General features: G+C 61.5%; 1 protein-coding gene across 1 annotated transcript; it reads left to right on the forward strand.

Moving 5' to 3' along the window:
• Positions 1-1212: 1212 nt before the first annotated feature.
• KDM5C (lysine demethylase 5C) lies at positions 1213-18790 on the forward strand (the record flags this gene model as incomplete). Its single annotated transcript, XM_052779254.1, has 27 exons — positions 1213-1938; positions 3514-3591; positions 3693-3815; positions 3895-4065; positions 4154-4288; positions 4377-4500; positions 4585-4769; positions 4853-5011; positions 5417-5536; positions 5614-5772; positions 5854-6035; positions 6697-6859; positions 6940-7059; positions 7315-7509; positions 7599-7780; positions 8641-8765; positions 8859-9006; positions 9524-9620; positions 9708-10066; positions 10323-10461; positions 10550-10729; positions 10815-10949; positions 11041-11565; positions 11882-11939; positions 13278-13477; positions 17689-17874; positions 18310-18790. Coding segments are annotated over 27 exons (4983 nt in total), but the record flags the coding sequence as incomplete, so codon positions are not given.
• Between the last annotated feature and the right edge of the window lie 935 nt (positions 18791-19725).

Raw genomic sequence — 19725 nt, forward strand, 5'->3', positions numbered from 1 at the left:
GGGAGGTGGGGGGGCTATATGGTAGGGGGGCCACAGTGGGAGTTAGAGGGACCCTGGGGATATAGGGTCCTGGGGCTATATGGGTCTGGAGGCTATAGGGGTCTTGAAAGGGCTATAGGGCCCCTTATACAGTTAGGGGGCTGGGGCTATAGGAGCCTGAGAGATATAGGGGCCTGGGGGCTATATGGGCCCTAATAGGGACCATGGGGCTATAGGGACTATAATAGGGACCCTGTGGCTATAGGTGCCTGGGGGCTATAGGGGCCATAATAGGGACCCTGGGAGCTATAGGGGCTATAATAGGGACCCTATGGCTATACGTGCCTGGGGGCTATAGGGGCCGTAAGAGGCACCCTATAGCTATAGGGGCCTGGGGGCTATAGGGGCCACAAGAAGGACTCTATAGCTATAGGGGCTATAGGTGCCGCTGGGTGGGGCAGGAGCGGCTGCGAAGGCGTGCCGGGGCGGGGCGCCGGGGGGGGCGGAGCTCCCCTTAGCCCCGCCCCTCGGGACGGAGATAGCCCCCGCCCCGCGCTCCGCCCTTCCACCCCGCGGGCGGGCGGGCGGCGCATGCGCGCTGCGCCCCTTTAAACGTGCACAAGAAGCCCCGGCTCCTCCGCTGACCCAGCGGCGGAGGCGCAAGCCGGCGGCGGGGATCCCTCCGCCGCGGAGAGGGGGCGGAGCCTGAGGACTATTTTTCCCCCTCGCTCCTCCTGCCGCACCGCCTCCCGCCGGCCGAGCCGCGGGGCTGGGGGTGCCGGGGGTGGGCGTGTTCCCCTCCTCCCTTTTCGAGCCCTCGTAGCCGGTTGCGGCGGTGTCGCCGCGCTCAGCACCCTCCCCTTCCCGCGGCGGAAGGAGACGGCGCCGTGAAGGCAGAGAGACGCAGTACCGCGCGGGGCGGCGTGCGCGGCCGCGCCTGCGCAGTGTGTGCGTGCGCGCGGGGCGGGGGGAGGGGGGGAGCGAGAGGAGGAGGGAACTCAAGATGGCGGCGGCGGCCCGGCTGGGGGGACCGGGCAGGCCTCGGGCTTGAGGCGGGCGGATTGCGGGGCCGGTGGGGGCCGCTTACCGCGGCCAGGAGGCGGCGGGGCCGGGGGGGACAAGCGGAGCAGGTCGGCGGAGGCAGCTGGGCACTCTCCTCCCCCCCCTTTCCCCGGGGCTTGGGGAGGGGGGGGCGGCCCAGGGCCTGTGAGGGGGCGGCCCGGGGGCCTGTGAGGGGGCGGCGGGGGCCTCTATGGCCCCCTGAGGGGGTCCCCCGCGGGCAGCGACGGTACCCCCTCCCCTCGGTGGGGAGGATGGAAGAGGGGGGAGCAGCAGCGCGGAGGGGGCGGTTGGGCCGAGTGGGGGCCCGCCCCGGGGGGTTCCCCGCCTTGGGGCACCCCCTCGCCGCCGGAGGGGGACGAGGAGGCCAAACGGGGCCGTGGCGGGGAATGGGGGGGGACGGAGCCCACCGGAGACGCGGGTCCCCCCCGGTCGGCTGCCGCCCCCCCTAAAGCCGCGGGGGAGGAGAGGGCCGCGGCGGCCCCTCGCCCCCCCAAAGCCGCTGGGGAGCCGCGGGGTAAAGGAGGGGGAACCGGCAAGGGACCCGGTGGGCGTCCCCCGGGCGATGAGCGAAGCCCCCGCAAGACCCCCGAAGAACGGGGGGCCCGAAGCGGGGATCGCCCAGGCCCTGAGGACAAGGCCCGGAGACCCTTTGGGGGTCCCCGCAGCGGGGGGGAAGCCCCCCGGGGTCCCCCGAGCGGTGGGGATCAGCGGGGCGAGTGGGGGACACCATGGCTATCGGTTGCCGGTGAACTGGAGCCCCCCGAGGACTTTTTACCCCCCCCCGAATGTCCCGTCTTCGAGCCCAGCTGGGCCGAGTTCAGCGACCCCCTGGGTTACATCGCCAAGATCCGCCCCATCGCCGAGAAAAGCGGCATCTGCAAGATCCGACCCCCAGCTGTGAGTGTGGAAGGGGGGGGCGGGGAGGGGGCTGCTGGGTGGGTTTGGGGGGGGGGGAGGGCCGCAGCTGGGGGTCTTTGCCCCACTGGGGTGAGCGTCCCTTGAGGTGTGGGGCTGGGGGGTTACTATGGGGTAGGTGCCCCCCCCCCCGCGGGGGTAAGTTCCTATTTGGGGGAGTAGTTGCCCCCCCCCCGTAGGGGTAACTTCCCATTTAGGGGGGGATAAGCTCCCATTTCGGGGAGGGTAATTGCCCCCCCCCCGTGGGGGGGTAATTTCCTATTTAGGGGGGGTTAATTGCCCCCCAGGGTGGGGGTATCTTCCCATTTAGGGGGGGTAATTGCCCCCCTCCTCCCCCGTGGTATGTTCCCATTTAGGGGGGTTAATTGTCCCCCTCTGGGGCAGTAATTCTCCCTCCCACTCCTGCTGCATCCTGGATGTAAAGACCCACTCAGGGTGGGTAAATAACCCCGATGCTGCTCTGCGGGGGGAAATACCCCCTTGTTTTGGGATAAATACCTGAGCTATAGGGATCCATACCAGCTTGGCTGGGGGGCTAAATACCCACCTGGTTTGGGGGGTAAATGCACGGGCTGGGGAGGAGTAAATACCCCCCCGACATGGGGTAAATAGCCCCCCCGGCTGCGGGGGTGCCCATGGGCCAGGGGGGTCCCTGCTGGGGCTAGATTTTGGGGGTGCTACACAGGCCAGACCCTGGGGGGAGGGGGGGCAAGGGCCCCTCATTTCCCCCTAGCAAGGCCCCTCACCCACCTGCCTTGTGCTGGGTGGGGGGAACGGACCCAAAGGAATTTGGGGTGCCGCCGTGGCCTGGGGTTTGGCGGGGGGGGGGGGTCCTTGGGGAGGGGGGTGGTCTGCATGTGTGTGTCCCCCCACGCTGGCCCTCACAACAACAACAGTGACACGGCCAATATGGCTGCCACCGCCGAGCCTTTGTCTGGCGAGCGGCAGGGGGGAACCCGGCCGAAGCCAGGGGGGTCCCCAGGCTGGGCAGCGCCCCTTGGAGGGAGGGTCCCCTGGAATGGAGGGGGGGGCAAGTGGGGGGCTGAGCCCCCCCCATCCCCACCAACCTCGTTCCTGCTTGCAGTCCCCCCTTCATGGGCTTGTATCTTGTTTTGGGGGGGGATGGGGTGGCCGCGTCGTGTCCCTGCTGAGGGGGGGTCCCTTTGTCCTCTTTCCCAGTTTGGGGGGGCCCTGGCGCCCCTGGTTTGGGGGTGGGGGGCGAACACGACAGGCCGATCTGGTCCCCCCAGCTTGGTGAGGTGGAGAACAGCTTCCGGGGAGGGCTGGGCCTGGCCGTGCTGGCGTCACCGCCTCCCCGCGTGGGGCCCCCCCCCTCAAAATGGGGTGCACACTGCGAGGCTGTCCCTCATGATGGGGGGGTACACAGCTGAGGTGCCCGCCCTTCCCCGTCCAAATTTGGACGGCTGTGGCTGTGTTTGCCCTCCCCCCCCCCCCCCCCTCCCCCTGCAGAGCCCTCAGGGCTTCCCTGCCTGTCCCTGCCTGCATAGGAATGGGGGGGCCATCACTGCTAACCCCCTCCGCCCCTCATCTCCCCAGGACTGGCAGCCCCCCTTTGCCGTGGAGGTGGACAACTTCAGATTCACCCCCCGCATCCAGCGGCTCAACGAGCTGGAGGTGAGTGGGGGGTGGCCCCCTTTTCCTCCCCTCCCCAGCTGATTTTGGGGTGTGCACAGGGCTCACCCTCCCTCCCTTTTGTTCCCCCCCACCCCTGGCAGGCGCAGACCCGGGTGAAGCTGAACTACCTGGACCAGATCGCCAAATTTTGGGAAATCCAGGGTTCCTCGCTCAAGATCCCCAACGTCGAGCGACGCATCCTTGACCTCTACAGCCTCAGCAAGGTCTGGGGGGACACAGAGGGGTACTGGGGGTGGGGGATGCAACTGGTTTGGGGGTCCTTCATGTATGTTCCCCTCTCAGGTGGTAATGGAGGAAGGGGGGTACGAGGCCATCTGTAAGGACCGGCGGTGGGCTCGGGTGGCCCAACGCCTCGCTTACCCCTCGGGGAAGAACATCGGCTCGCTGCTGCGCGCCCACTACGAGCGTATCATCTACCCCTACGAGATGTACCAGTCGGGGGCCAACCTGGTGGTGAGAAAACGGGGTGATTTAGTGGGAAAAATGGGGTGGGGGGGGCTACGGGGTGCCGCCCACCACTCTGAGGGTCTCTTCCCTTCAGCAGTGCAACACGCGGCCCTTTGAGAGCGAGGAGAAGGATCGGGAGTACAAACCCCACAGCATCCCGCTGCGCCAGTCCGTCCAGCCCTCCAAGTTCAACAGCTACGGCCGTCGGGCTAAACGCCTGCAGCAGGAGGTGAGCACCCCCAAAAAACCACCCCCCCTGCCCCCCTCCACATTTTTAGGGGACACCCCCCCCCCCCCGTGACTCTGCCATCCCACAGCCGGAGCCGACGGAAGAAGACATTGAGAAAAACCCAGAGCTGAAAAAGCTGCAGATCTATGGGGCTGGCCCCAAAATGTTGGGGTTGGGGCTGGTGGCCAAAGACAAGACCCTGCGTAAGAAAGGTATGGGGGGAACCCCCCTGGGGTGACTTGGGGGGCACACAGGAGTAGCTTTGACGCCCCCCCTCCCAATTCTTTGCTCCCCAGATAAAGATGGTCCCGAGTGTCCCCCCACGGTGGTGGTGAAGGAGGAACCGGTGGGACCCGAGGCCAAGGTGGAGCCAGCGTCTCCCCGTGCTTACCTGGAGGGGAAGGAGGAGCTGCGGCACAGCCCCGAGCCCTGCACCAAAATGACCATGCGTCTGCGCCGCAGCCACAGCAACAGCCAGTTCGTAAGTACCTCGTGCCGTGAGGCGGGGGAGGACACAACGCCATGGGGCAGAGCCTCACCCCAACCCCTTCTGCTTCTCTCCAGGTCGATTCTTACATCTGTCGGATCTGCTCGCGAGGGGACGAGGATGACAAGCTGCTGCTCTGCGATGGCTGCGACGACAACTACCACATTTTCTGCCTCCTCCCGCCCCTGCCCGAAATCCCCAAGGGCATCTGGCGCTGCCCCAAATGCGTCATGGCGGTGAGGATGTTGGGAGGGACGTGGGGACCCCTCCCCAAACACCCACGTCGTGCTCTGCACGCCTCCATCTTGCGTCGTGTCCTGGCTGTGGGGCTGGGGACCCCCTGTGTTGTGTCTCATCTTGCCTGTGGAGCTGGGGACCGACCCCCAACTCGTGGCCTGTCCTATCTGGGGGGCTGGGACCCCCCTGAATTGCATCCAGTCCTGTCTGTGGGGCTGGGGACCCCTGTCTGTGGGGTTAGGGACCCCCGACTCAATATCTTATCCGATCTGTGGGGCTGGGGACCCACGCACCAACCCCGTGCCTCACATCCCATCTCATCTGTGTTGTTAGGGACCCCCACGTCACGTCTGTGGGGCTGGGGACCCCCACCCTGAACCCCCCCCCCCATCCCTCTTGTTCAGGAATGCAAGCGACCGCCGGAGGCTTTTGGTTTCGAGCAGGCAACGCGGGAATACACCCTGCAGAGCTTTGGGGAGATGGCCGACTCTTTCAAAGCCGACTATTTCAACATGCCCGTCCATGTGAGTAACCTCGGGACCCTGCTGGGACCCCCGTGAGCCCCTCCAAGTCCCTAATATTTCTCCCACTTTCTCCCCAGATGGTCCCCACAGAGCTGGTAGAGAAGGAATTTTGGCGGCTGGTGAACAGCATCGAGGAGGACGTGACAGTGGAGTATGGCGCCGACATCCACTCCAAGGAATTCGGCAGCGGTTTCCCCATCAGCGATGGCAAAAGGAAGCTCTCGCCGGAGGAGGAGGTGAGGGAGACCCCAACCCCACAGGGGTGTCACCATCACCTGTGGTGGGGGTGGTGACACTGTCTTTTATGTCCCCTGAAGGAGTACGCTGGCAGCGGTTGGAACCTGAACGTGATGCCGGTGTTGAAGCAGTCGGTGCTGTGCCATATCAATGCTGATATTTCGGGGATGAAGGTGCCCTGGCTCTACGTGGGGATGGTCTTCTCTGCCTTCTGCTGGCACATCGAGGACCACTGGAGCTACTCCATCAACTACCTCCACTGGTGGGAGGCTTGGGGGGGGTGTTTGGGTGGTGAGGGGTGATCATGGGAGGTGGAAGAAGAGGTTTTGGGGTGCCCCTGACCTTGCCCCCCTATGCAGGGGCAGGCAGACAATGTGGTATGGGGCAGGAGGGTTTTTTTTGGGGTGTCACAACTCCCTAGGGGCAAGGAGATGTGGTTTGGGGCAGTGGAGGTTTTTTGGGGTGCCCTGACCTTATCCCCAACCCAGGGGCAAGCTGAAGATGGGGTATGGGGCTAGAGAAGGTTTTCGGGGTGCCACAACCCCCCAGGCCTGAGCCCAAGATGCGGTATGGGGTTAGAGAAGGTTTTTGGAACGCCACAATCCCCCAGGGTCCAGCCCAAGATGGGTTATGGGGTGAGAGAAGGTTTTTTTGGGGTGTCCTGACCTCATCCCCCACCTGGGGCAAGCTGAAGTTGCAGTATGGGGTGAGAGGAGGTTTTTGGGGTGCTGCGAGCCCAAGATGTGGTATGGGGCGGGGGGAGGGTTTTTGAGGTGCTCGTGACCTTATTCCTCCCTCCAGGGGCAAGCCCTATACGTGGTACAGGGTGAGAGGGGAGCCTTTGGGGTGCCCCCAAGCCATGGTATGGGGTAGGAGGAGGGGTTTTGGGGTGCCCCTGACCCCGTACCGTCCCCCCTCCCCAGGGGTGAGCCCAAGACGTGGTATGGGGTCCCCTCCTTCGCGGCCGAGCACCTGGAAGAGGTGATGAAGAAGCTGACGCCGGAGCTCTTCGAGAGCCAGCCCGACCTGCTCCACCAACTCGTCACCCTCATGAACCCCAACACTCTCATGGCCCACGGTGTGCCCGTGAGTATCGGGATCCCCTCAGAGCCCCCCCAAAACTCCTTACCTCCCCCCCCTTACCCCGAATTTTGTCTCTCTTTTAGGTCGTAAGGACCAACCAGTGCGCTGGCGAATTTGTCATCACCTTCCCCCGGGCATACCACAGCGGTTTCAACCAGGGTTACAACTTTGCCGAGGCCGTGAACTTCTGTACCGCTGACTGGGTGAGCCCCTGCACCCCCAAAAACCTGGGGGTGAACCCAAAAATCCAGGACAAACCCCAAAATCTGGGGTGAGAACCCTACATTTGGTCTGGGTGCTCCTCGGGGAGGATGCTTGGGGAGCTCGGAGTGTTGAGCTGGAATTTTGGGGGATCCAGTACCATGGTTCGAGCTGGGGATGCCCGGCTCCGTTGGGGAATGCGTTTTGGGGTTCCCCCAAATTTGGGGGTCCCCCGTAACACCCGGTATCACCCGCAGCTGCCCGCTGGCAGGCAGTGCATCGAGCACTACCGACGTTTGCGACGTTACTGCGTCTTCTCCCACGAGGAACTCATCTGCAAGATGGCGGCTTGCCCCGAAAAGCTGGACCTCAACTTGGCGGCCGCCGTTCACAAAGAGATGTTCGTGCTGGTGCAGGAGGAGCGTAAACTCCGCAAAGCGCTGCTGGAAAAGGTGGGGGAACGTCGGTGGAACCCTGCAAAAATTTGGGGGGGGCTACATGGGGGCCAATGATCATGTTTTATGGTTTCTCCCCGCCCCAGGGTATCACGGAGGCGGAGCGGGAGGCTTTCGAGCTGCTGCCGGACGATGAGCGGCAGTGCGATAAATGCAAGACGACATGTTTCCTCTCGGCGCTGGCTTGTTACGACTGTCCCCAGTGCCTCGTCTGCCTCTACCACATGGACGATCTCTGCAAGTGCCCCCGCAGCAAGCAGTACCTCAGGTGTGTGTGGGGGTGTTCCCCATGATTTGGGAGGGATGTGGGCACGGTCTTGGGGTGCTGTGGGACTCGGTGGCTCTGCAAGAGGGGATGTGGGTAGGGTTTGGGGGTGCTGAGGGCCTTGATGTGCCCCTGGGGGGGATTGGGGGTAGGGTTTGGGGGTGCCCTGGGCCTCAGTGTGCCTCTGGAAAGGGGACTTGGGTGGGGTTTGGGCATGCTGAGGGTCTCGGTGTGCCCCTGGTGGGGACACATGGGTAGGGTTTGGGTGCACTGGCCGTCTTGGTTTACTCCTGAGGGGGATGTGGGTACAGCTTGGGGGTGATATGGGTATGGTTTGGGGGTGCTGTGGCCCTTGATATGGGCCCCCCATGGAGGGGGACGTGGGTATGGTTTGGGGGTGCTGGTGGTCTTGGTTTATGCTCAGGGGGTGTGGGTAAAGTTTGGGGGTGCTGTGGACCTTGACGTGCCCCTGGGGAGAATGTAGGTGTGGTTTGGGGGTGCTGGGGGTCTTGGTGTACCCCTGGGGGGACACATGGGGATGGTTTGGGGGTGTTGCAGGCCTTGGTGTGCCTCTGGGGGGGTTACAAGGGCATGGCCTGGGGATTCGATTGCCCCCCTGCCCTGTGCTGGTGGAAGGGGGGACATGGAGGCCCCCAGCCACCCCAGCAGCCCCACCATGCCCTGTGGGGAGGATGTGGGCACAGTTTGGGGGTCCTATTTGCCCCTGCCATAGCCTTAGGATGGGCCATGGGCCCAACCAGGGGCTCCCAATGACCTCCTAACGCTAGCAGGGTGGTGATGGCCTCCCCAAAACCCTTGCTGACCCCCCCCCCCCCCACAAACTCTTGCTGACTGCCCCCCAGGTACCGCTACACGCTGGACGAGCTGCCAGCCATGCTGCACAAGCTGAAGGTGCGAGCTGAGTCCTTTGACACCTGGGCCAACAAAGTCCGCATCGCACTGGAGGTGGAAGACGGCCGCAAGCGGAGTGAGTTGGGGGGCCGGGAGGACTGGGGGCGGGGGGGGGGCTCAGGGAGGTTTTGGGGCACAGCCCTGACCCTCCCCGGCTGTTCCCGGCCAGCGCTGGAGGAGCTGCGGGCGTTGGAGTCGGAGGCACGGGAGCGCAAGTTCCCTGAGAACGAGCTGCTGCATCGGCTCAAGGGCTGCCTGAGTCAGGCTGAGCGTTGTGTCTCCGAGGCTCTGGGGCTCATCAGCTCCCAGGAGACGGGGTGAGTGTCCCCCATGTCCCCCACAGTGTCCCCAGCCTTCCCTCTGTGTCCCCGGCAGCTCCATGTCACCGTACTGGTTCTTCCTCCTCTTCCCCGCGTCCCTGTTCTGTTGTCTTGGGCTACTGCTAGTTCCGTGTCCCTCTTCTGCTTCCCCATGTCCCCATCCTGTCCCCTGTGGGCCCCAGCCACCCCCGTGTCACCATCCCGTGCCCCATGTCTCCGTCCTGTCCTCGTAGACCCCAGCCACCCCTGTCCCATCCTGTCCCCTATGCACCCCAGCCACCCTCGTGTCCCTGTCCCTTCCCCTGTGGGTCCCGTCCTGTCCCCCATGTCCCTATCCCATCCCCCACAGTCTAGCCACCCCCGTGTCCACCTCCCACCCCCTGTGGGCCCTATTGACCCCCATGTCCCTGTCCCGGTCCTCCTCTGTCCCTCTGGGTCCCAGCCACCCCCATGTCCCCAACCCTGTCCCCGTGGTCACCCCGGGAGTGACGTACCCCCCGCCCTGGGACTGCAGGGTACCAGCACCCTCGCTGACTGTGGAGGAGCTCCGTGCCTTCCTGGAGCAGATGAACCAGCTGCCCTGTGTCATGCACCAGATCGGGGAGGTCCAGGTGAGCTGGGGGGGGCCCTTCCATATCCCCCCCACCTCTTTTGTGAGGGGGACACGGTGTTACCGATGCTGTCCTTGCCACCTCCAGGCCTTGCTGGAGCGTGTGGAGGCTTTCCAAGCAGAAGCACGGGCAGCACTGGAGTCAGCCCCTCCAGGGCCGGCGGTTCTGCGGGGGCTGCTGGAACGAGGGGCCCGGTTGGGTGTGGAGGTGCCGGAGAGCCGTCGGTTGGAACGGCAGTTGGCCCAGGCCGCTTGGTTAGAGGAGGTGACGGCCACCCTGCGGTCCCCTCGCGCTCGTGTCCCCCTCCCTGTCATGAGGGGTCTCATCCGGGCCGGTCGTACCGTCGCTCCCAGCCCAGCCGTCGATGTGGCCATGGCAGAGCTGCAGGAGCTGCTCACAATCGCTCAGCGTTGGGAGGAGAAAGCTCAGATGTGCCTGGAGGCCAGGTCAGGATGCTGCTCCGTGGGGAAAAGGGGCTGCGGGTTGCTCCTTGTATCTCTAGGTGGGGATAAAGGGGATTGGGGCTGCCCCCGTGAGGAGGTGGGATAAAGGGTTGGGGTTTGACTGCCTCTGTTCCCAAGGGGAGCCAGGCTGGGGCCAGACCCCTGTGGGGACCAGACCTGGGTTTGTGGGGGTCTCTGGGATCTCAGGGGTGGGGGAGTCGAGTGGTCGGATGCCTGGGTTCTCACCCCCTTCCTGCAGGCAGAAACACCCCCCGGCCACGTTGGCTGCCATCATTAAAGAAGCAGAAAACATCCCGGCTCTCCTGCCCAACATCCAAGCGCTGAAAGAAGCCCTGGCCAAGGCCCGTGCCTGGATTGCCGACGTGGAGGAGATCCAGGTTGGCTCTGGGGACGCCCTTTTTGCCCTGGGCTGGGGTGGGGGGGCTCTTAAACCTCCCCCGCTTCACCTCTTCCCCCCCACCCCAGAACGGTGACCACTACCCCTGCCTGGATGACCTGGAGGGGCTGGTGGCGGTGGGCCGGGATCTACCGGTGCGGCTAGAGGAGCTGCGGCAGCTGGAGGTGCAGGTTGGCACAGCTCATTCCTGGCGGGATAAAGCTTCCCGTACCTTCCTGAAGAAAAATTCCTGCTACACCTTGTTGGAGGTGGGTGACGAGGACCTTGAGGGGGGGGGGGGGATTGACGATGGGTCCCAGGGACCATGCTGTGACCCCCTTTACATCCCTGTAGGTGCTGTGTCCCTGTGCCGACGCCGGCTCTGATAGCAGCAAGCGGCTCAAGTGGCGGCAGGAGCCGGGGCTTTACAAACTGGATGCCGAGAGCTTGGGGCTTTCGGCGCAGGATCTCCGTGACCCTGGCGCTGTGGTGAGCAGGGTTTTTGCTGGGGGTAGGGGAGCAGAGCTGTGGGGCACGCCGCATCCCCCCCACCGCTCACGTCCCTCTTCCCCCCCCCCAGATCGTGGCGTTTAAAGAAGGAGAGCAGAAAGAAAAAGAGGGGATGCTCCGGCTACGCCACGCCAACGCTCAAAAAGCTGCGCCACCCCTCCCGGGTCCCGGACCACCCTCCTGCGTCTGTGGGCAACCGGCGAGCCCCGGCATGCTCCAGTGCCAGCTCTGCCGGGACTGGTTTCATGGTGCTTGCGTAGCCTGGCCCCGCTTAGGCTCTCAAAAGCCCTCTCCAGCTTGGTGGGAGTGGGACGCCAAATTTCTCTGCCCTCTTTGCCAACGATCGCGGCGTCCCCGGTTGGAAACCATCTTGGCGTTGCTGGTGGCTCTGCAGAAGCTGCCGGTGCGGTTGCCGGAGGGCGAAGCCTTGCAGTGTTTGACCGAACGAGCCATCACTTGGCAGGATCGTGCCCGTCAGCTCCTTGCTTCTCCCGACGTAGCCGGGCCTTTGGAGCGGTTGGCGGCTCTGCGGCATCGCCTGCACGGGGACGGGGCCGGCGCCTTGCGGGAGGCCAGCCGCAACGAGCAGACCAAGGTTGAGGAGGGGTGGGGAGGGGGGTGCAATGGGGGCTGGAGGGTTTGGGGGGCTGGATGTGGGGCTGGAGGGGAAGGTTTTGGGATTGTGGGGTGGGTATTGGGGCTGGAGGGGGTGTGGGGCTGGCTCTGGGGTGGGTATTGGGGCTGTAGGGAAGGTATTTTGGGGGTTGGGGGGGCAGGTATTGGGGCTGGAAGAGATGTAGGGCAGCGCTATGGGGTGGGTATTGGGGCTGAGGGAGGTGTGGGGCAGATTTTGGGGCTGGGGGAGGCTGTGTCCCGCCCTCCCCCCCAACACCGTGTCCTCCCACCTCCAGGTGTCGGTGGAGAACGGCGATGCCCCCAGCCCGGAGAAGAACGGCCCCCTGCCCTCAGGTGAGTGGGATCTTGGGGGGCTTTTAGGGGCTTTGGTGGATCCCCTAGGATCCCCTGTGAGCAGCAGGGATGCTGGGATCCATTGGATCCCACATGGGCCCTATGGCTTCCCTGTGAGCCCTAGGGAAAGCTGTTGGACTCCAGGGATCCCATGTGAGCACAGGGGAGACAGTGAGATTCAGTGGATCCCTTGTGAATACAGGGGATCCTGTGGGACTCTGATCTATAGGGTTCCTGTAGGATCCTCTGTGAGTACAGGGACAATGTGGGATTCTGGGGATCCCATCTGAGTGCAGGGGACAGTATGGGACACCAGGGATCCTGTGCTAGCCCTATAGATCCAGTATGAGCACAGGGGTCACTGGGGGATCAACTGGATCCTGTGCAGATACTATGGATCCCATCTGAGCACAGGTGCCACTGCAGGACTCTAAGGAGTCTATGTGAGCCCGGTGGATCCTGTGGGACTCTAGGGATCCTGCGTGAGCCCTGTGGATAACGTGGGAGTACAGGGGCTGTTGCAGGACTCTGGAGCTATAGGGCTCGCATTAGATCCCTGTGAGTATAGGGACAACGTGTAACTGCAGGGATCCCATGGGAATGCACGGGACACTGTGGACTTGAGGGATCCTCTGCCAGCCCTGTGGATGCCATGTGATTCTGGGGGACCTAGTGGATCCCACGTGAGCCCTGTGGATCCTGTGTGAGCACAGGGGATGCTGTGGGATCCAGTGGCTCCCTTTTCAGTGTAGGAGGCACTGTGGCACTCCAGAGATCCTATGTGAGCCCTGTAGATCTAGTGTAACGCTGGGATCCATTGGATCCCGTATCAGTACAGGGGACATTGGGCCTCTAAGGATCCTTGTGTGAGTCCCGTAGATCCCATCTGAGTACAAGGGCCATTGTGGGACTCCAGGGATCCCATATGTCCCTGGGCCCCAGTGGATCCCATGGGGGCACAGTGGGACCCAGTAGATCCTGTGTGAGTGTGGTGATGCTGCAGGACCCTGTGGATCCCATGTGGGACTGCAGGGATCCCACAGGAGCCCAGTGGATCCCATGTGAGTGCGCTCCCCTGGGAGCCCTAGGACTACATGGGACTCCAGGAATCCCACGTGAACCCTCTGGATCCCATGGCAGCAGCTCCAGGGATCCCACGGAGGCACAGTGGGGACCCTGTGGATCCCGTGTGAGTGCAGGAGGGCCTGTACAGCTCCCATAGGAGCCCTATGGGTGTCCTGGGGGGGGTGGGTCCAGCACATCCCCATGCTGTGGTGTGTTTCCCCCCCCGCCCCCCGGTGATGCGGTGTCCCCCCTGGTGACGCGGTGTCCCTGCAGAGCTGGAAGCGCTGAGCGCGGTGCTGCCGCGGCTGCAGGGCCCGGTGCTGGAGCTGGCGGAGGGGGCACGGCGGCCGCTGGAGGAGCTGATGATGGAGGGGGACCTGCTGGAGGTGACGCTGGATGAGGCCCAGAGCATCTGGCGTCTGCTGCAGGCTGCCCGCCCGCCCCCCCTCCCCCTCTTCCGCCTCCTCCTTGAGGTATGGGGAAACCCCTGAACCCCAAAACTCCCCTCAATGACCAACGCAGACCCAGAACCCTTACCAAACCTTGTCCAGGGCTGCAGAGCATTCCCGGGACCCCAAAACGTCCCCAGAGAATCCTGGAGCGCCCAGAACTCCCCCCAGAGCATGTCCACCAGACCACAAGACTGTCCCAAACTAATCTAGGGACCCCAAAACTTCCCCAAACAATCCTTGGGACCCCCAAACCACCCCAAAGTCTCCACAGCACCCCGGAACTGCCCTAAAACACTCTTGGGGACCCCAGAACCACCTTAAATCTTCCCCAAAAATGCTGCAAGCAATTCTTGGGACACCAGAAACACTGCAGAGTCTCCCCGGGACCCCAAAAGTGCCCCAAACCACTCTTGGAACCCTAGAACCACCTCAAAGCATCCCCCAAACTGTCTTTAACCACGCTTAGGCCATGAAAACCATCCAACATACCCAAGCACCCCAAAACTGCTGCAAACCATCCTTGGAAGTTCCAAAAAACCCTAAAGAGTCCCCCAGGACACTAGAACTGCCCCAAACCACTCTCAGGATCCCAGACCACCCCCTAAGTCTCCTGTGGACCCCAAAATGGCCCGAAACCGCTTGTGGGAACTGCAATAAAGTGTCCCTAGAACCCCAAAATGTTCTCTAAACAATCGCAGGACCCCAAACCCACATCAAAGCGGCCCCAAAATTACCCCAAACCATCCTTGGGACACCAAAACCAACCCAAAGCGTGCCCAGGACCCCAAAACTACCCTAAATCACACTTGGGGCCCCCAAACCACACCAAAACGTCCCTAGGTCCCCAAAACTGCCCTTAACCACTCTCGGAACCCCGGAATAACCCCAGAGTCTCCTGAGGAGCCAAAAACTGCCTCAAAGCACTCTCTGGATGCCAAGTCCACCCCAAAGCATCCTCAGGACTGCCAAACTACCCTAAACTGCTGTCAGGATCACAGAACCCTCTGAAAGCATCCCCAAAATTGCCCCAAACCATCCTTGGGACCCTAAAAGCACTCCAAAGTTCCCCCCAGTACCCAAAACTGCCCCAAACCATCCTTGGAACTCCCCAGAAATGCCTGAAGTGTCCCCAGGACATCAGAACTGCCCCAAACCTCTCTCGGGACCCCCAAACCAAACAAGAGCATACCCAGGACCGCAAAACTGCCCTAAATCACTCTTGGGACCCCAGAATCATCTGAAAGCATCCCCAAAACTGCCCCAAACCATCCTTGGGACCCTAAAAGCACTCCAAAGTCTCCCCAGGACCCCAAAACCTCCCCAAACCATCCTTGGAATGTCCCAGAAATGCCTGAAGTGTCCCCAGGGCATCAGAACTGCCCCAAAGCAAACCAGAGCATACCCAGGACCCCAAAACTACCCTAAATCGCTCTTGGGACCCCAGAATCATCTGAAAGCATCCCCAAAACTGTCCCAAACCATCCTTGGAATCCCAAAACCACCCCAAAGTGTCCTCAGGACCCCAAAACTGTGCCAAACCATCCTTGGAACCCCAAAAAAACCCCTAAAGCATCCCCAGGACATCAGAACTGCCCCAAACCACTCTTGGGAGCCCCCAACCAAACCAGAGCATACCCAGGATTCAAAAACTGCCCTAAATCGCTCTTGGGACCCCAGAACCATCTGAAAGCATCCCCAAAACTGTCCCAAACCACCCTTGGGATCCCCAAACCACTCCAAAGCATCCCTAGGGCACCAAAACTGTGCCAAACCACCCTCAAGACCCCAGACCCACTTCAAAGCATCCCCAAAATGGCGCTAAACTGTCCTTGGGATCCCCAAATCAACCCAAAGTGTTTCCAGGACCCTAAAACTGGCCCAAACCACTCTCGGGACACCAAATTGACCCCAAAGCTTGCCCAGGACCCCAAAATGAGACTCGGGACCCCCAAACCACACCAAAACGTCTCCAGGTCCCCAAAACTGCCCTTAACCACTCTTGGAACCCCAGAACAACCCCAGAGTCTCCTGAGGAGCCAAAAACCTGCCTGAAAGCACTCTCTGGACGCCAAGTCCACCCCAAAGTCTCCTCAGGACCCCCTAAGTGCCCTAAACTGCTCTTGGGACCTCAGAACCATCTGAAAGCATCCCCAAAACTGCCCCAAACCATCCTTGGGATCCCCAAACCACCCCAAAGCATCCTCAGGACCCTAGAACTTCCCCAAAATACCATTGGAACCCCCCCCAAAAAACTAAATCATCCTTAGGACACCAAAACTGTGCCAAACCACCTTCGGGATCCCAGACCCACTTCAGAGCATCCCCAAAATTGCACTAAACTGTGCTTTGGATCCCAAAATCACCCCAAAGTGTTTCCAGGACCCTAAAACTGGCCCAAATGACCCTTGGGACACCAAAGCCACCCCAGAGCATGTCCAGGACCCCAAAAGTACTCTAAATTACTCTCAGGATGCCAGAACAACCCCAAAGTCTCCCTAGGACCCCAAAACTTCCCCAAACCACTCTCAGGACCCCAGACCCACCTCAGAGCGTTGCCCAACCGGCCCAAACCATCCCTTGGGATCCCCAAACCACCCCAGTGTGTTTCCAGGACCCTAAAACTGGCCCGAACAACTGTTGGTACACCAAAACCATCCCAAAGTCTCCCTAGGACCCCCAAACTACCCTAAAGCTCACTTGGGATCCCCAAACCACAGCAAAACGTCCCCAGAGCTACCTACCCTTAGAAAACTGCCCCAAACCACTCTCAGGACCCCAGAACCACAATAAGTTTTCTCAGAATGCCAAAACTGCCCCAAACCATTCTTTGAACCCACCAAAAAAACTTAAAGCATGCCCAGGATACCAAAACTGCCCGAAACCACTCTCGGGATGCCAACATCCCCCCCAATGTCTCCTGAGGACCCCAAAACTGCCCCAAACCATCCTTGGAACCCCAAAACCACTCCAAAAGGTCCCCAGGATCCCAAAACTACCCTGAATTACACTCAGGACCCCAGAACCACATCAAAGCATCTCCAAAACTGCTCCAATCCTCTCTTGGGACTCCAGAACTACCCCAAACTCTCCCCAGGATCCCAAAACTTCCCCAAACCATGCTTGGGACCCCCACCCCAAAGCATCCCCAGGACCCCAAAACTACCCTAAATCACACTCGGGACCCCAGAACTACCTAAAAGCATCCCCAAAACTGCCCCAAACTACTCTTGGGATCCCAGAACAAACCCAAAGTCTCCCCAGGACCCAAAAAACTCACTCAGACCACTGTCAGGACCCCCAAACTGCCCCAAACCATCCTTGAAACCCCCCAAAAAAGCCTAAAGCATCCCCAGGACCCCAAAACTGCCCCAAACCACTCTTGGAACCCCAGAACAACCCCAGAGTCTCCTGAGGAGCCAAAAACTGCCTGAAAGCACTCTCTGCATGCCAAGTCCACCCCAAAGCGTCCTCAGGACCCCCAGACTGCCCTAAACCACCCTCGAGACCCTAAAAACCAGCCCAAAGTCTCCCCAGGACCCCAAAACTACCCTAAACTGCTGTCAGGGTCACAGAACCCTCTGAAAGCATTCCCAAAATTGCCCCGAAACATCCTTGGGACCCTAAAAGCACTCCAAAGTCTCCCCAGTACCCAAAACTGCCTCAAAACCACTCTCAGAACCCCAAAACCACCCCAGATCTTGCCCAGGACCCCAAAACTGCCCCAAACCATCCTTGGAACTCCCCAGAAATGCCTGAAGTGTCCCCAGGACATCAGAACTGCCCCAAACCACTCTCGGGACCCCCAAACCAAACCAGAGCATACCCCAGGACCCCTCACCTTACAGCCACCCCAAACCATCCCCTTGCATCCCAGAAACCCCTCCCAACCATCTCTTAAGTCTGCTGGTGACCCCCCCCAAACTGTCCCGGGGACCCCAAAACTGGCCCCACACTCCTCCCGTGACCCTCTTCCACCTCCTCCTCAAGTTAGGGTCCCCACCCCCCAGGACCCTGAAACTCCTCTGGGGACCCCAGAATCACCCCAGGGACCCCAAAACCATCCCTACATTGCTCCCCTTGCCCTTTTCCACCTTCTCCTCAAGATGGGGTCCTCAAAATGACCTCAGAGCTCCCTGGGGACCCCAAAACTCCCCTTCCAGGGGTCCCCCCAATTTTGGGAGGGGGCTGTGTGTGACTGATGGGGGGGGTGGTGTCCCCCCTTCTCTTCCCAGCTGGAGCAGGCGGAGCGGCGGGGTGCTCGCGCCCGTGGCCGGGACCCCGAAAGACGTCGGAAACGCCGGGCGGAGCGGGGTGACCTCCCCCCCCTGGCCAAGGAGGAGCTGGAGCCAAAGAGGAGTCGGGGTCCCGAGGGGGGGACCCCCCGGGACAGCCCCCCGCCTGGCCCCCATGCCCCGGGGGTGAGTAGGGGAGGCAGTGCCGGCAGGGGGGGAAGGAAACAACTCAGAATTTGGGGTGGGGGGGCCCACGGTGGGGGGTTGTGGGGTGAAGGGGGGGGGAGTTACGGGGTGAGGGTCCTGTAGGGGTACATGAGGGTGGGTTATGGGGTGGGGGCTCCCAGGAGGAGCATGGGAAGGGTTATGGGGTACATGGGGGGGGGCACAGTGGAGGTGTGGGGTGCAGGCCCAGTGTCATGGGGGTCTTATGGGGTGCGGGACCCTCATGTCCTGGGCGGTGAGAGTGACGGGGTGTGGGGTTATAGGGCGCAGGGCAAGGCACCCCCACAACCGGGGTGGGGGTGTCTCCCCATGGCATTTCAGGGTGCACTTATGGGGTGCCCCCCCCCCCCCCCAACAAACCCCCTTCTCAAACCCCCTTCTGCCCTCCCCTGCCAGGACTCGTGACGTGGAGCCCCCAGCTCGGACGGACACACCTGCCAGCGGCCGGGAGGGATTGGGGGGGGGCCATACTGGGCCCCCCCACCCCACCCTGGGGCCCCCCAACCCCCCTCGGACTGGGGGGGGGCTCCCCCCCCTTCCTCCCCCCCCCCCCGCGATGTAATTATTTGAGTTGATTTCTTTTGTATCCTTAAGCCCCGGGGGGGGCCACACACACAGATGGGGGTCCGGGGGTCCCCCCCCCCCAAACCGGCGGGGACCCCAACCAGCACAGCAGGGCCAGCCCCCCCCTCCTCGCACCGGGTTTTTTATAGGGTTGGGGGGGGGGGTGGGGGAGGGGGGGGGCGGATTTGGGGCCCCCCTGCCCCCCCCCGCCGACACTAACAGTCTTGGGCTCTTTGTAGCGGGACGGGGACGGGGGGCCTTATTTTATTGTATTATGATTTTTTTTATTATTATTAAACTTTGGAGGCTAAAAGGGATTTGGGTGTTTGGGGGGGGGGGGGCGGGTTTGGGGCCCCCACCAGAAGTGCCTGCGCGGACACGTGGGGAGGATTCGCACTGCGCATGCGCCGGGGCGGGCGGGCTGGCGGTGGGAGCTGGGGCGCTTTCCCATTGGCCGCGGTCTCCGCCAATGGGCGAACGGGGAAGGGCGGGGTCCCGGGCAGGTGGCGGCGGCGGCGCGAGGCGGCGACCGTCCGGACCTAGGTGTCCGAGCGACCGTCGATTCTCCGCTGAGAGCGATTCCCTCCCCCCCCACCCTCCCTTGAGGTAAAAATCTCTTCCGTGAGGTAAACTCTTACCTTTCCTGAGGTAAAAATCCCCTTTTCTGAGGTAAGATCCCCTTCCCTGAGGTAAAACCCTCCTCTGTGAGGTAAAATCTACATTTCCTGAGGTAAAAACTATACTTGGTGAGGTAAAATCCCCCTCCCTGAGGTAAATACATTTTTGGGATTTTTCTTTGAGGTAAAATGCTCCTCTTTGGGGTAAAGTTTACCTTTCCTGAGGTAAAATCCTCCTCTGTGAGGTAAATATCCCTTTTCCTGAGATAAAACTCTGCTTCTGGGTGTAAACCCCCTCCTTTTTTGAGGAAAAACATTCTTTTTTGTTGAGAAACCCTCCTTTTTTGAGGTAAATATCACTTTTCCTGAGGAAAACCCCTCCCTTTTTTTGAAGTAAAACCCTTTTTTTTTTTTTTTGTAAACCCCTCCCCCTTTTGAGTGAAAACCCTCCCTTTTTTTGAGGAAAACTTTTTTTTAGGTAACCCCCTCCTTTTTTGAGGAAAACCTTCCCCTTTTTTGATGTAAACCCCTCCTTTATTTGAGGAACCCCCTCCTTTTTAGGTAAAACCATCCTTTTTTTGAGGAAAGCCCTCCTTTTTTTCTGAGGCAAACCCCTCCTTTTTTTCTGAGG

The sequence above is a fragment of the Harpia harpyja genome (assembly GCF_026419915.1).
Source record: "Harpia harpyja isolate bHarHar1 chromosome 26 unlocalized genomic scaffold, bHarHar1 primary haplotype SUPER_26_unloc_1, whole genome shotgun sequence".
Lineage (NCBI taxonomy): Eukaryota > Metazoa > Chordata > Aves > Accipitriformes > Accipitridae > Harpia > Harpia harpyja.